At 36.7% G+C, this 17,309-nt stretch overlaps 1 protein-coding gene across 1 annotated transcript in view; it reads left to right on the top strand.

The window, feature by feature from the left end:
- Positions 1-11,652, top strand: part of LOC145665293 (aldehyde dehydrogenase 1A1) — a 55,295-nt gene extending 43,643 nt beyond the window's left edge. Inside the window, exons 7-12 of the mRNA XM_081732587.1 lie at positions 116-218; positions 2,505-2,689; positions 6,473-6,637; positions 7,708-7,865; positions 10,176-10,250; positions 11,491-11,652. Of these exons, the coding sequence (XP_081588713.1) occupies positions 116-218; positions 2,505-2,689; positions 6,473-6,637; positions 7,708-7,865; positions 10,176-10,250; positions 11,491-11,563 (759 nt within the window). The 3' untranslated portion in view covers positions 11,564-11,652. The remainder of the gene's footprint in view (positions 1-115; positions 219-2,504; positions 2,690-6,472; positions 6,638-7,707; positions 7,866-10,175; positions 10,251-11,490) is intronic.
- The last annotated feature ends 5,657 nt before the right edge of the window (positions 11,653-17,309 follow it).

The raw sequence follows: 17,309 nt of genomic DNA, 5'->3' as shown, positions 1-17,309 counted from the left end.
TCTCTGGAACTGTTGGGCTACCTACAGTTAGAGTATATGTGTGAATCCTGTTATGTATTTCTTGTTGAATAAATGACATGCTTTAAACTCCAATGTTTGTAACATGTTATTTTAGGTTGGAAGACTGATTGCTGAAGCTGCAGCAAAATCCAATCTGAAGCGCGTTTCCTTGGAGCTTGGAGGCAAAAGCCCTCTCATTGTTCTGACTGATGTGGACGGTAAGGGCGGTTTCCTAAATACACAATCTGATGTCTTTGATTTGTTGACAATTATCTTCATATTTTAAGTATTTATCTCAGTTAAATACGCATTATACTAAAATGTCTGCTTTTGCCTTATTCATATCATTATGAAATATTATCAATTTAGACCCTTTACTCTTGTGAGCCTAAGTAATGTATTCCGTAAATCTTTACGACATAACTTGAATTGCTTAAGTGGAGTTTCGTACGAAGCTTCACGTAAGCAATTTAAAAGAAGTCTGATTGATCATCGGCCGGACTACACTACTTAAGCTGGAAACTTTAAATTAAGACAGAGTATAATATATTTGATGTAAGATCCTATTAAAAAAGGATTTTTGGAAATTCGAATTGGAAGGGGGAGGCAATTATTATCTTAAAATGTCCATATCTCGGAATCTCTGAATCTTAGAAACAATAAATTTGGTATATTTTATGTCTGATTTAAAATAATTACAATATCTTTCAATATATTTTGACATTTGATGTAGAAGGGGAGAAAATGGGACGAGGAAGAAAAAGGAAAAAAAGGAATGGGAATTACAATTATTATAATCAGATGTCCATATCTTGGAATCTCTTAAGATTAAACATGAAATTCCGTGTTTGGACTTCTCATTGATAATAATTAAACATGTGTTTTTACCAATTTTTCTTTTTGATATTTGCCTAGTAAAGTAAAGAAGGTAGAAAGAAGAGAGGGTTACAGTTGTTATAATTGGATGGTCATATCTGGAAATTCGTTAGGGTTAGAGACGTGAAATATTGTATTTAGATTTTTCATTTAAAATAATTAAAGACGTTTTTAAGCGTTTTTGGGGTTTCCCCTAGAAGAAAACAAAAAAGACCAGTAAAAAAAAAAAGCTTTTCAAGGCTAATAATTCAACTCCATACTTTCTCAGTATAGTGTTCACATGTGCTCAGTTTTTGGTTTTAAGTGTATTAAAAATGAAATAAAATGTTCAATGAATTCAAGAATTGCAGATAAAATTTTGGAATTCACGGCAATTGAAGGAAAGAAATAAACAAACTATAGAATTAGGATGTGAACAGTCACTACGCTCATGATGGCTACTAAGAATAAAAGTGGGTAATACATATTAAAAGTTTCCAAGTTGTTAAAGGAATATTTTATGTAACATTACGATATATCAGCGTTTCCCAACCGGTGTGCCGTGAATGGTTCGGTGGTGTACCGCGAGGAATCGAAACAAAATTATTAATTTTATAGCAATCAAGTTGCAAAACGTAGGGGAAAATGTATATTTGTATTTCACATTATCTACGATGAACCTCTACTATGAATCTAGAATTTTAAGTTTCATACCGTGTTACTGTTCTGTACATTTCTAATGTTGAAAAAAAATGGTTATCATTGTTATGACCATTATTGCTTCTTTATTATTGCAGACTACTCCGTAACTTGAAGATTTAAAATATCATTCAATTCTTTCGACAAATTACCTACATTTGTGTTTTGAAAGTAAAAGAGATTTGTTTGTTCGTTCGTTATTTAGTGATCTTCCTTCTCAGTAAAAGGTTGGATACAGTTTTGAAAAAGAAAGCGTATTTTTAAAAACTTGAGTCCAATATTTCATTGCAATTGTTTTCTATTTTAAAATTAGAATGAAAAATAAGCATAATGATTTACTACGGGGAAAAACCAGTGATAGAGCTTTCTTCTCTGTAAGAAGATCAATAATCACAGAAAAAATACCACCGTGTTTTATATTTACAAATAATAATATCTATAAGTGTCAAGGATGTTATAAATAGAGGATCTGCCTATATGTATCTTCATCCTATTAAATCGATGAAGCCAAAAAATAACCGAGCATCGGCACGTCTGATTGGCTACTCTCGTTTCTGCCATCGTCTGATTGGCTACTTTCGTTTCAGCCATGATTGTTGGCTCAAAACATTGCGATCCTATTGGGCGGAGTGGGCAGAGTAGGGGTGGCGAAACTGTGACGTATGGCTTCAAGATTTTGTTGTAAGGGCAGATCCTCTATTTTATAAGATCCTTGATAAGTGTGCCGTGAGAATCCAAGTAACACCCGTAGTGTGCCGGAAGTTGAAAAAGGTTGGGAAACGCTGCGATATATGGTCTTCATCCATTATCCTTCTGTGCCACTATTGTTAATCTGCACACTTCAACAATCAAAAAAGTGTAAGTTCAGAAATTAAAAAACGACTTTTTTTCTAAACATTTTATACGTGTTATAGTCTCATTCATCTGTACTTTGATATTTGTATTTTCAGTGGACAAAGCTGCAAGCATTGCTCATGAAGCCGTGTTCATCAACCACGGCCAAACATGTTGTGCTGGGACAAGAACTTTTGTCCATGAAGACATCTACGATAAATTCGTCAAAAAAGCTAAAGAGCTAGCCGAGAAGAGGAAAGTTGGTGATCCTTTCGAGAAGGAAACTATTCAAGGACCTCAGGTAAGGAATATTATATAGGCCTATTACCGTTGAATTGATTTTAGTTTAGCGCCCTTTTGAGCAGCGAGGCTATATGAGACGTGGACCTACTGATTAACGTGGAATCCGAGCCACATGAGCTCCCGCCGAGAATCCAACCCGGGTCTCCCACGCCAAAGGCGCGTACGCTAACCGCTTAGCCTCGAGGCAGCTGTATCGTTGAATTGAATCAATAGAGGATCTAGAAGTTAAAAGCCAGCTACAACCCAAACTATTATAGATATTTCATGAGTTTACTATGAACTTTCATAAATACGGTATTTAAATAATAGCTTCAGTTATTTTTATCATTTAAAAAAAAACTTGGGCTCCTAGGGCCCCCCGGCTGCGGCCTAGATCCGCCACTGAACTGAATTAAGACTACTATGATAAAATAATGTAAATAATTAATTTATCGTTATATCATTGCGTTTTTTAAAATGTAGAAATCAATACATTACATAATGAGACTATACTACGGCTAATTAAATATGTGGAGAAAGTAAGTATATCGTAAGATCTTGCAATACCACTGGTTTATCAGCACTGCCAACCTAATATTACGTTATCTCAACTAGTTATACCAGTGTAAAATGACATGCATGCACTTGTTCTTATTACTAAATAAATCTTACCGATCAGTGCTTTTAACCAAGTCCATTATAACGTTACAAATATCCAAAATACGGTTAGTTACAAACAATTCTACAATGTTCATCCATAACAGTAGCTTATCTCCACTTAAAATTAAAATCAATAAAATTCATAATTACTTGAAACTTTCAATTTAATGATATAATAATTGGACTTGATATTAAAATCAATGGAAGTCTATTTAATGCACAGCTTAACATAAAAGTAATAAAAAAGTAAGTCTGAGAGACTGATGTTACAATTAAAACTAACTAACTCTACAGCCTATGGAATCCGGAGGTTCAATGCCGCGTTCACAAAAGCTCTGTATTAAATTCTGTCCTTAGCCAATCTAGTTTCTACTTGGTATTCCTATTTCTGCGAGATTCATCTTAATATTGCCCTCCCATCTGTGCCTTGGTCTTCCTAATGGTCGTTTTTCAATTGGACTTCCAGTGAAAACTCTTGAAAGCGAGGTTCACAGAAACCTCGGACCAGGATTGATGTCACCATTAACTTTACTAACTTTACATTACTAATGAGAGTTAACTAAGGGGAATATGCAAATTGACATACTGATGTACTGGAGCGTTACTTGTTCCAAATGTTATAAGAATGAATTACGATTAATTCGAATGAATGTCACAACAGATTAATTTATTCTTTAATATTTTAAAAAAATGGAACGTGGAATGTGGGAGAAAGGAAACAGAGCAGGCATAAAGGGTCGTTAGTTACTACGAGTTTTGTAGTTATATCCAATAAAGGAAAATTTATAAATTTATAGTTATAGAGGGACATATACCTTTTGCGTGGGAGACCCGGGTTCGATTCTTGGTCGGAGCTCATGTTTTTTGGGGCCGACGTTAAGCTGTAGATCCACGTCTCATATAGCCTCGGTGCTAAAAGGAGCGATAAGTTCTGATTCATGTGAGGTAACCGGATGACTACTCCAGGGGCGGATCCAGGACGGACTTCTGGGGGGGCGGTAGGTCGTAATACTGCTACTTAGAGCTACTTTTAAGAGCTCTCAGATGGGGTTTATTTATATATAAAATAAGAAAGTTTCCTCTTCTGGGGGGGGGGCAATTGCCCCGATCGTCTCCCCTTTTTGGATCTGCCCCTGCACTACTCTTAAGAAAGAGGGCATCAAAATTTAAATTTTAAGACTTACGGTGAAATATTGCAACGTCGGTAATATCGCCAAGAAAAATAACTCTCTACGAGTTTTGCTGTTAAAAGATTTACCTTGATAAGATATTTACATATTGAATTTAATTTCTTTCTACATATACCAGGTATACGCATGCCAAACTGACGCTCATATTATTTTTCGGAATACAACTTTGATTGAAAGATGCTGATCGATAATAAATATTTTGTATCAATCAACATCTGTCTATTTACGGTTACTAGCAGCGTTCACCCCGCTTCGCTGCGGTCACCCCGGAACGCAATAAACTTTGTTACTTAGATAATTTTTACTTTTTCGCTTTCAAGTGATATGATAAAAACCATAGAAGATTGCAGTAAATCTTAACATTATATCGCCTGTCATTTATGTTAACCCGCCCCGCTTCGCTGCGGTCATCCCGGTGCTGGCATATTGTAAAAGTGTCTGTAAAAATAAGCAAATCAATTAAAAAATTTTAAACAGAAGATTCAAGCTATTTTCCGCTGTATATCGCCTGTCATTTATGTTAACCCGCCGAGTGACACGGTCATGCGGGTTGCATATAAATACGTTTATTTTTACCTATGATGAACTAATAACAAAGGATTTGTACGTTATGGACACTTGAATGGTCAATTATCTCAAGACACTGGTAATTAAAAATTAAAGTGATATGATAAAAACCATCTAGGGTCCAAATCCTAATAACCCCCCAAAAATGAAAGAAATTGGTTCAGCCGTATTAGCGTGATGAGCGGACAAAGGATTTTGTACGTTCTCTTTTATATATATAGATTAATGTTATCGGATAAGAATTAATTAGAGTAAATTTCAATTTAAGAACGTAAGACGAGAAATATCTTAAGGTACGACTGTTCAGCATACATGGAACTTTGAGATGACGACATATATATCGTAACTGGTTATGCTAGCGTTTTTCAAGCTCGTAATAACATTTCAATACTCTATGTTCAACAGTATTTTACTCTTTTTCATCATCCACTTTACGTTCCAGGGTTCTGTATTCTCCAAACATTTGTCATTTTTTTAATTAATATTTTTCACAGTTACGAGGGATGGTCGAAATAAAGGTTAGAAAGCCTATTATGTCTTATGTGTTAAACATATCTGGAAGATCAACACACCTAATGATAGAGGGTACTCAACAATAGTCCTCGGCGTATTCATAGCTTTTGTTCATCTGCTTATCACAACGGCAAATAAAGCTTTCTATACCATTTACATAGAATCCACGTCAAGTTCTCGTAGCCACCGTGAAGCAGCGGTTTTCACATAATCAGATGCGAGACAATGCTGGCCAGCTATTTTTCCTTGAGAACAGAGAAAAAGGTGAAAGTCACTGGGGCTAGGTCAAGGGTGTAGAAGGGGTGTTCTTGTCGTTCCAAGCGTAACGCCAGTGGTTGAAGTATCAGGTCTAACCGCTGTGTCCAGGCGTTGTCATTAACACTATTGGTCCGTCTTTCTTTCGAGGCACGACACCACTTCCCTACATGTTGCTTTAAAACTTAGCCCTCCCCATACACCTTTACATTCTACCTATGAATGTTAGCAGGTGTAGTGTTCTTTGTCCCGCAGGAACTGCACCACTGACCTTACTCCTATTTTTGACCAATTTTCCAGACGAGTCATCATTTTTAATGTCTACGTTTCGGGTATACATGGTCACAATCTGAAATCTTCAAACCTGCACCAAGAAGACATGTTATTAATCTACAAATAAATTTTTCGTTAAGTCACAGTAAATAACATAACAGTTTTACGCTTTGTAACTTTTTTCGATCATTCCTTGTATTTTGATTAAAAACGGCTTGAATTTTACTTGTAATTATTATTAAGTAAGTCTAACAGATGTTAAAATAAAACTATCTCTACTCGCCATGTGATACAGCATTTATCTCGAATTATCTTTCACTTATTGCTGTTTTGTTTACTTCCAGATTGACGAAGAACAATTCAATAAAGTCCTAACCTTGATCGAATCTGGGAAGAAGCAAGGTGCCAAGTTGGAATGTGGAGGCTCTCGTATTGGCAGCAAAGGATACTTCATCCAACCCACTGTGTTCTCCAATGTAACCGATGACATGAGGATTGCAAAGGAAGAGGTATATAAACCAAATTGATAATCAGTAATTATAAATATGAGTTCTTATCTCATCTGCGGCCACACAAGCAGTAGCATAGTGATTCACAAATTTATTAAGTCATGAAAATAAAGATGGAATAGTTATTTGTTAGGGAATTCAAAGAATAAGAGACTTCGGAGTCTAGTGGCTATAGCGTTAGACTCACGTCCGCGTGGTCTCGGGTCGCGATTTGCGGATGATGCGCCCCAAATTTCAACGTCCACCCCACGTCGTCACGCAAATAGGGAGTCATGTAAATAAAAGACATGACGGCCAGTAGGTCTAGAAAGCCCCAGATATGCCTGTTAAGGGTCTTCACTACGGCGAAATTAAAGTACCGCTAATTTTAGAGTTTTTCTGTAATATCTTCAAACTAAGTAAAAATATTCGAAAAGCAGAAATGTAGTGAACTAGGCAATACCATTTTGCATGTGATACTTTTACCACAATTCATCTATCTGGTTTTGGTATGCCACTATTTACAAAACCCGCAAAAAAATGCTAAATCTATCTACAGTTGCAAATCGAAAGCAGATAAATCAGTTATGATAACGGTATCACATGCAAAATCGTTATATCTAGTTCACTACGTTTCCGCTTTTCGAATATTTTTATTTGTTTTGAAGATATTACAGAAAATCTCTAAAATTAGCGGTAGTTTAATTTCGCTGTAGTGAAGGCTCTTAAGATACAGGATGATGCAGAGCGCTGATCACATGTTCATCGCTATGTCGGACGTAGTTCAGCCAATCGCTAACAGATGGTGTTGGAGCGTCTCAGGTCCACAAAGGGCTGTCACGCCAGTGATTAGGTTACGAATTCAAAGAATTTCGCACATCTCCGCTCCACGGAAGGAAAATAAATTTCTGATTCACGTAGTTATGGTTTTCTTCTTTATAACCCAATAAAGCATTCCAGGAAATAAAATGTTTATTGAATTGTTATTACTTATTCCAAGAATACGAAGGATTTTTTTTCTAATTTTATTTTATATATTTTTGAAATGGATGATAAATTATCACTAATTTACTTTTCATCTTGTTTGTTAGATCTTTGGCCCTGTGCAGCAAATCATCAAATTCAAGACCCTGGAAGAGGCAATTGAAAGGGCAAACAATACGTCCTACGGTTTGGCAGCTGGTATCATCACCAATGACCTCAACAAGGCTCTTGCTTTCGCACAAGCAGCACAAGCAGGCTCTGTCTGGTAAGTGGGCTTAATCCGCATATGGAATTTACATTGGTCGACTCAGGGTTATCGTGGATTGACATTATTAAAATTATATGATTCCGTTTGTCACGATTCTGGTTGTATAATCTTAGTTTATTCAAGTAAATTTGCGTCTTCCTTAAATAAAATATTATTTTTCTTCGAAAGTTTGTAGCGTAACTTCCCGCGCGTATGCTTTGCAAAATGGACTGATACATAAATGTTAGTACGAAAATTGGGTGAAATGAAAATGGTGGGAAAGAATGAATAAATAAAATAAAATAAAATAAAATAAAAAAACTCGCTGACACTATATTTCCCATTACATATGAGTCCTTCCATGATTAAGAGTCACAGTCACGTCATCTGTAACACATTTACCTTTCTATCAACCCAGATGACCAAGTTCTATCTCTGGTGGGGCTGGATTTATTCTCTCATCCAAATGTGACTCAATATGTCTCATAATCATCTTCCCTGTTCCCCCTTTCGGATATGCATTTTAATCAAATCGACATTAGAAAAACCCAGTTCGAGGCAGATTATTATTATATTTCAAAATTAATTTCAAATGATTCAGCCGCTTTTCCGTGATTCGATCACAAACAAGATCTCTCTCTGAGGCCCGGGTTCGATTCCTGGCGGGAGGGCTCATGTGGTTCGGATTCCACGTTAATCAGTAGGTCCCGTCTCATATAGCCTCGCTGCTGAAAGGGACGTTAAACTCAAAATCAACTCAACTCAAGATTCTCTTTCTCTTATCTTACTTTGAAGTTCATTTTTCAAGGTTACATTTTGAGATACTGTCTGTTAATCTTTCTCTCAGTTTAACGTCCCACGATTGTTAAGGGACTTGTTGGGATAAGGGAGACGGATGATTCAGGTAAATGAATGATGATTGAAGAATTGGTAGAATGAGAAAGTAGGAGGAAACGGGAGTACCCCAAGAAAACCCACGGACACGATGTTTTCCACGACAAACATACTTGGCCGGGGATCGAATCAGTTATCCTAGCCACCAGAAGTAAACGCGCTGTCTGTTAATAAATTAATAATGAACTGATAGATATCCAATGCGAACACCCAATATTTAGAGGTCTGCAGGACTTGGGCCGAGCCCACGAGTCCAAGCCCGACCCGGCCCGAGGTCCGAGCTCGGTCCTACATTGCATATATAACTTCGGGTCCGGGCCGGGCTCGGGTCGTAAATTTTTAAATATACAGCCATATTTCTCGGGCCATTTCGGGCCTAACTTTGTAAATATACTGTACAACGATATCTATTGCACTGTTCTTTCTGAAGAACTTTTAAAGCACAACTTCAAAGTTAAACCTCTAATTGCTGTAAATAAAAATACAATTTTGTTTTAATTATTAAGTTTCTGTAATTCGGGCTCATTTGATTATCACACGAGCTTGGGCCGGGCTCGGTCTTAGATGTTGAAACATATTTCGGATTTGGGTCGGGCCTCACATTGTTAATTCACGGATCGGGCGGGGCTCGGTCTGAAAATTCCGGTCCGTGCAGACCTCAACCAATATGTAAGATATTTGAATCTTACAATGTTGTTCAACTTCCTTTCCACATATAATGTTAAATGATGTTAATGAACGTAGCCAAGCCCTGTTTTAAGGACTAACTCGGGAGAGTAATGTTCCCGGAAGTAGGAACGAAATACACAGTTCTGATTGGTTGGCGTTATCCATATCTTACCACGTTACATTCAAATATCACAAATCAAACGCTTGCTGCTGTTGGTCCTCGTAGTCGAGCGTGCAGGCGCTATTATCGACTGTCGTTTTTGGCGTGGGTTCAAATCCAGCCCAAGAAAAGTTTTTTTTATTTTTTTTTACATTTTATAACACTTTTTTAATTAAAATAAGATGAAAATAATACTCAAAAAGTGATTTACTTACTTTTGTGCAAATAAGTAATAATAATAATAGTAGTAGTAGTAGTAGTAGGAACGGGTTAAAAGCCCCACAGAGTTCGTTTTGTTCCACCTTGACCCTCATGATATAAATTTTGTGACGAACTTAAAACAACTGGCTAGAGTAGCGCGCGAAAGAACGTACTTACGGGAGCATTACTCTCCCGAACGGGACGTCTGTTTTAAGGGTAAGCTCTTTGTATAGCTGTTAAACATCGCTTAAACAACAACGATAAGGTTGACGCTTCCCCTTCTGTTTTAATTTTTATTTACTCGCAACACACTAAATTATATTTCTCTGATGTGCTTTATGGTTCTAAGTTTGCTATTTATTAAAAACAGAATCGTTAACGTTTCTTTTTCGTATGAATTACAGGGTGAACTGCTACAACGTTGTTCTTCCTCAAACGCCATTTGGAGGGTACAAGTGCTCAGGCATTGGAAGAGAATTGTAAGTAATGTATTAGATTAAGGGAGACTCACATAAATCATTAGTTAGTTCCATGCATAATTTATTTGTACTAAAAATAAGGGTAGAATCAATTTCCAATTGCGGTGTTGAGTACCAACGCTAAATGTGTATCTTAGCCCATTTGTTTATGTATTGGTGGGAAGGAATTACTTTTTCCTCCTTTCGTTGCAATTAAGTGGAATTTTAATATTATCTTGATTTCTTTTTCAAGCAAAGCTAAATATCTCTTGCTTTTTTCAAAATGAAGTTATTTTCTACAATTAATTTTCAAATAATTAAATTTTAGTATTAAATATTAAAATTATCACTCCATGGCCTATGGAACCTAGAGGTTCAGTGACGCATTATGACGAATTATGTCGGAAGAGGTTAGCCACGACTAGTGATGGACAAATTCCAGGGAAGATACTTTTCGGAAATATTCCCAAAAATGGGAATTTTCCGCGAATATATTACAATCACAAAGAAAATTGAATTCTATTACTATATTATGATTTCAAAGTTAAATTCGTTTTTCTTTATCGCAGTATATTATTACTGTTGTCTCCAGAGGATTTTTTAAAATGTATATTCTGAACGGTATTATGTTATTTTATTAATATTTTATTAGCTATATAAAATAGTCAACGAATTTTAATTTTTTAAACCTCCGAGTTATTTAAAACCTAGAACTAAATTATAATAAATGAAAATAAAGTAATTAGTCATATAGTTCTTATAATTTTGAAGATAAAGTAAAGAAATGGAAATAAATTCCTTCCCGGGAATTTATATGCCAGGAAAAAACCGGGAATATTCCCATTTTTTATTTTCCTTCCCACCGGGAATATTCCCACTGCCCATCACTAGCCACGACTTTTCCTCAGGGGTGTCCAAACCATTAGGACACATCAAGTTAAGAGAGAATTACTCTTTTATGTTTTGATTGCTCCTAATGTGCGGAAAAATTGTGTAGTCTTTTTCGATATAAATTACAATCGTATTGCTGAAAAATGGTTCACTTTCACAACAATGAAAATCATGTACAGTCATTAAGTTTATGGTTACGCAAAATAAATATTAAAGGAAGAAGGGAATTTTACTATTATGCGTAGGTTATTGCATCTTCAAAGAATGTTTATATTTTTAAAAAATAAATATACGTACATGGTTTCTAAGTTGTTTTGTTTTTCTTATAGCTACCTCTGTAACAACAATATATCTTTTTATTTTTTTCCAGTGGACTTGATTCTATCCATGAATACACGGAAATCAAGACTGTGACCATCCAAATCCCACAAAAGAACTCATAAACATCTTCAACAGACGAACGAACAACTTCCAATTGCAATAAAAATGTATTAAAAAAGTTTAAAAACAAATAAAAAATAATCGCAATATACATTATTTTTGTTTTATTTTGTTCTTAATTGTTTCTAATTGTATCGTAATTTTAAGTTTTATTGAACCAAATGTGATCGAACTTTTACTACTCGATTCAATCACTATTTGTATGTCTGTTTGCTTCACGGTAAGTCGAGAAAATTTCCCTGATTTTAGTTAACCCTTTTAAAATAAGTTTCCTTTTTAGGTAAAATGTAGACTATTACTTAGGAAGTATCTGTTTGTACTCTAATTATCTGATATGCATGATTCATACAACATTCCCTTCAGAATAAAACATAATTTCGAATAGCACTACATACATTTCTCACGGATGAAAAATTCGGAAATTTTAAGTTTTTTTTTTTTTTTTTAATATTTTTCGGCATTCCACTCTTAACCTCCAAGAAAGTCATTTCAATAAATGACACATACTCTTGCCAAGAAATGTTTTCCAAATCCTAACTATATATAAAAATACATGAATTGACTGACATAAAATAAAGGAGTATTTTTGGTTGACGAAGAAAGTTGAAATTTGGCATGATTATAGTTTTTCGGGACTAACCAACAGAAAAAAATCCAAAAATGGATACTTTTAGCTTCTAAGGAATCTTAGAGATGAAGAAATTCCCATGTTATTTAAATAAGCATATCCTTGGGATACACAATCGAGGTAGTCGAAATGAGAAAAGAAACTTGAAATTCGGTTGAATTGTGGGTGTAAAAAGTGCGAGTCTGTAGTCCGAGCGAACGATGGGGTCTGGGGACGGAGCCCCCAGCTAGCCGAAGTCTAGTTACTGTATAAACCTAAAAAAAAATTCAAACCATATATGTAGTGCAAATTTGGTTAAAAAAAAGAACATAAATCATTGAGAAAGCTTCTGATCATCCATCTCATTCTCATTTGAATGATACCGTACACACGAGTCATGATCCATAAATTCGAAAAGAAATCTGAAAATGGTATATTTCTAAAAATTAGACGCCCTATAAGAGGCCCACGGTTAGGTACTTACACGAAACATACCCCGAAAATAGTACATGTTCTAGGATAGTAGGTTGGGTGAACATAATGACAAGCGCCACTTCCGGTGAAATTGAATTTTATGATCGATCGATCCACCGAACAATATGTAGGTAGCTTAATTTTGAGAATGTACCTGCAGATGGCAGGAAAATCTGGTTTGGAATGTGTCATTGCATTGAATTGCATGGGCCTATATTCTTTTCACTTCACTCGAATGTTAGTAAATGCAACATACGACACACTCATATATTTTTCAGGATTCATTGAAATGCTGTTGGTAGGTATGAAAATTTAAAAGCTTCTCGAGGCAATAAAAAACAAAAGTGTGTTTCCATAAATAAATGGTAACCTGTTACCTTCTGAATACAAATGGAGGAAGAAACATTTACAATGTAATCGTATGCATGTAAATTCCAGCTAAATTACACCTGACCATGCATGAAACGCTGATTCAAAAATTTTAAAGGATTAAGCTTGACATGTGTCTTCCTTCCTCCAACAGTCTCCAATAATAATAAAATCATTTGTCTCTGTGTTTATATGTATATGTGTGTTATCAGGTTTTTGCATAGAAAGGGGCAGGGACGTAGGATCCATTAAGGCTATAAGGCTAAGCCTATCAAAATATTCATACCTCATACTCAAATAATGTTTTTAGAAATTGATAAAATGAATTTTATTAAAATTGATTTATAATAAACATCAAACGAATACTAATAGATTTTGAAATAGAGCTCCTAAAACATAGCATTGGTGGCTGTTTTCCCCTAGCCTTCAGCCCTTCTCATAGAATCAAATAAGAGTAGGCGGTGACAGCCACTCACCCATCGCTGTAAGCAGACGAAAACTATTTAAGCAGTACACAAGTTCATCACGATGCAACGCAAGTGGACGAATAAGAACGAAGCTAACCAAGGCTGGCCTTTTCTTCTTCTTCTGCGGTTGCAACTTGCCTTAGCGAAGATCGCTCTCCCGGCAATTATAGACGGTATGATGAAAAGAAAGAGATGAGGAATTGAGAGGAATCTTTAGAGATGCTTATAAGATGCTAAATAACTTAGTTCTTTGTAAATAAAGATAATAGGCAGTAAGAACAGGAGGGGATAAGGTGAAAATGAACGAATCTACATTAAAAGGGCCAGTACCGTGAATTTTATGAAGAATAGAGAAAAATGGCGGGCGATATTGATGATAGAGAGGGCAAGAGAAAGTGAGATGATCGATAGAGCCTGTATCGAGACCACATTTACAAAGCGGAGTAGTACGTTTTCGGAGAAGATATAAGCGTTGGGGAGTATACAGAATGTGAAGTCTGTTACGGAGCAGAAAATGGAGGTAGGAGGGAGAGAAAGGATGTTGAATAAGCCAAGATGGAGAGCGGAGAGAGCAAGGATGGTACCAGTACCAACGTGCCTTTGTACAGGAGGCATTATAAGCAGTCCAGCGTTGATAATGAAGTGTAATAAGTCGTGGAAAAAGGTCAATAGGCGAGACTGAAAGATCTATGGGAGTGCCGTGCAGGGCTCCGAAACGGGCTGCGGCATCAGCTAGAGAATTCCCGAGGATGTTGACATGACCTTTGGACCAAATGAAGCAAGTAGTATAGTTGAGGGAAGTCCGACGGTATATAAGAAAACAAATTTCATAAAGAATCCAGGAGGATTTTGAAGTCCAGGGGGAAGATTGTAAGGATTGGAGAAGAGATTTAGAATTAGTGGCGATACAGATAGATGTATACTGATGCTGAAGAGAATGAAGAAGAGTCGCAAACAAGGCATAAGCTTCAGTGAGAAAGGTAGAGACATAATGGGGCAGTTGAAAGCTGAAACATTGTTGAAGAGAGGAATCGTAGAAGGCTGATCCCAAATGCACGCCCTGGCCAGAACCATCGCAGTACAAATGAACAGTGTCCTGAGGGAGAGGAGAAATGGATGAGGAAAAGCAATGTTGGTAAGATGCGGGAGGGAAAAGGTGGGTGGAAGGGTATTGGGGAAAAATGATAGAAAAAGATTGAAAAAAAACTGGATAGTCATGCAAGTAGCAAGGGAGGGTATACGTGCGCTGGATGTGTAATAGATGTGGTGCAAGATCTAGGTAACTGGAGTATATGAAAGGGAGAGATGCGAGATATGGAGAACGTTTGCGGCCGGTATGAAGGTGTCGAAACAGAGTGAGTTTAGGGAGGAGAGAGGATCGTGTAAATTGGAAACGTTGAAGACAGAATTTGTCTGAGAGGTGTTTCAAGTGCATTGCTAAAGGTGGAACTCGGGTCTCAGAATAAAGCGCAGTGGCAGCAGTGGTGGAAGGGAGGCTAAGAGTACGGCAGAAAGTAGTATATTGAAGGGATTGGAATTTTTGAAAGACTAGAAGGAGATGGAGATATAAAAAAAAAAACACCATACGTTAAAATAGGTAAGTAAACCTGTTTATATAACAGGAGGAGAACACGAAAATCTGTAGACCAAGTAGAAGTGGAACGAATTAAACGTAAGAAGGATGATGTTTTTTGATGTAGAAGATGATAATGGGGGGGTCCAACGTAAAGAAGAGTCTAAGACGATTCCAAGGTATTTAACAGAAGGACGGCGAGGAAGAGTGATACCGTTGAAAGTAAGGGAGGTTAGGGCGGGAGAGCGTTTGCGAGTAAAGACTAGAAAAAAAGTTTTGTTCCAGTTTATTCTTAAGCCATGTGTAGAACACCAGGTGGAGAAAGTGGTGAGAGCTGAAATGAGTTGAGGTATAGCTAGTTGAGGGGAGGGAGAAGTAATATAGAAGGCTAAATCATCACAATAGGAAATAACCCGTACAGTGTTACTGGTTTGGCGAAGAATCGGGGCCAGAAAGAGACTGAACAAAAGAGGAGATAATACAGAACCTTCAGGAACACCTTGGGAAGTGGTGCGACCTTCAGAGAGTTGGGAACCGAGGCGAAGATACAAGATACTTTGGACTAGAAGGTTGTAAATGATGCGGAGATATTTCGAAGGGATGCCTTGTTGCCAAAGTATATCTATGAGATCATAAAGGGGAACAGAGTCATAAGCCTGAGAAAGGTCAATAAATACGGCAAAAACAAACTGGGTACGGGAAAAAGCAAGCCAAATATCAGAGATAAGAACAGACAGACAGTCAGAAACACTGGAACCAAGTCTACAACCGTATTGTTGTTTGTAAATAAAAGATGGTGTTCACAGAACCATTGGAGGCGTTGTTTCAGGAGATGTTCGAAGACCTTTAAAAGACATGAGGAGAGGGCAATAGGGCGATAATCTTCAGCGATACCTGGTTGTTTTGTGGGTTTGAGGATGGGAATAATAACATAATCTTTCCACGGAGGGGGAATGCGTTCAGAAAACCATACAGTGTTATATAACGTGAGTAGGAAGTTCTGGTACAGTGGAGGAAGATGTTGTAGGTGGCGGTAATGTATGCCGTCTTTGCCAGATGAAGAGTTGGGTAGACGGGATAAGATGGGAGAAAGTTCAGACATAGTGAAAGGAAGATGGATAGGGGTTGATGGTTCTGGAAAATATAGAGGAGAAAGCCAGAGAGGAGGGAAGAGACATGTGGATTGTGCTAACTGGGAATGGAATTGATGGAGCCAGGGAGAGGAAATAAATTCACCAGAGGGAGGACGACATGTCTTGTTACAAAGGGACCGGTAAAATTTCCAAATGGAGGATAAAGAGGAACCATAACGTAAGTTGGAACAAAATTGGAACCAGGCATTACGACGGGTTTGTTGAAGGGCTGACCTTTCGAGTGTTCGGGAAGACAAAAGCGACAGACGCAATCTTGACAGGAAATAGAAAACGGAAAGACTATGATAAATTTAGCAGATCGCATTCAATAAGAACTTCAGTCGGAAGACTATATATATATAAACAATAAAAATAAGTTATGAACAATATCTTATTCCGCATTTATTTTCCTTATCGCAACGCAAAATTTTAATTTTAGTTTTCGTAATCGACATAACAGTTATAATTGGTTTGTATTTTTTACGTTGCGATCAGCAAGTTTGGCGAGGACCGATATAGAATGTGTCCCGAGGTAAGGCATAGTTATTTTTTTTCAATATTTCCATCTAAAAAATAGCCACTTCCGTAGCACAAATTGATTGTGCTCTGCTATACTAGTGTTTTGTATCAAACGCTGATGTTGTGGGTGAAATAGTTAACTTTGTGTGTATGATTTGGGGAATTTATACTTAAATATAGGTCTATATTCGTTTTTACTTGTTTCTTTGAAGTAGTAATACAGCGTAGTTTGTCAATTTTGTGTAATATTCGTATATGTAGGTGTGTTAGTGAGGTGACATATGTAAATCTACAAATCTGGCCACGAGTCTAATTTCAACCGCATCATTTTAGTACTTCACGCTACGTTACTGGAAAGGAGTGATCTAGAGCCATCAGATTTTGTAGACGGGTAGATCTTCACCAGATCTAATTGCGTACGAAGACCTTTGTTTTCGATTTTCAGTATTTTCCAAGGTTGAAAATGTGTCTACATTTCTGGCGCTTTTCTAAGAACGCTTACTTGTAAGCAACCAGCAATAAGTTTTGATGTTGCGGGCTTACATAACAGAAGCTAAACACTCGGATAATGAAATTATTGTGGAAACATTCTTCTTTCATTCATTT

The sequence above is a fragment of the Thermobia domestica genome, chromosome 1 (assembly GCF_964235325.1).
Source record: "Thermobia domestica chromosome 1, izTheDome1.hap1.1, whole genome shotgun sequence".
Taxonomy (NCBI): Eukaryota; Metazoa; Arthropoda; class Insecta; order Zygentoma; family Lepismatidae; genus Thermobia; species Thermobia domestica.
This window is presented reverse-complemented; position numbering and strand designations above follow the sequence as displayed.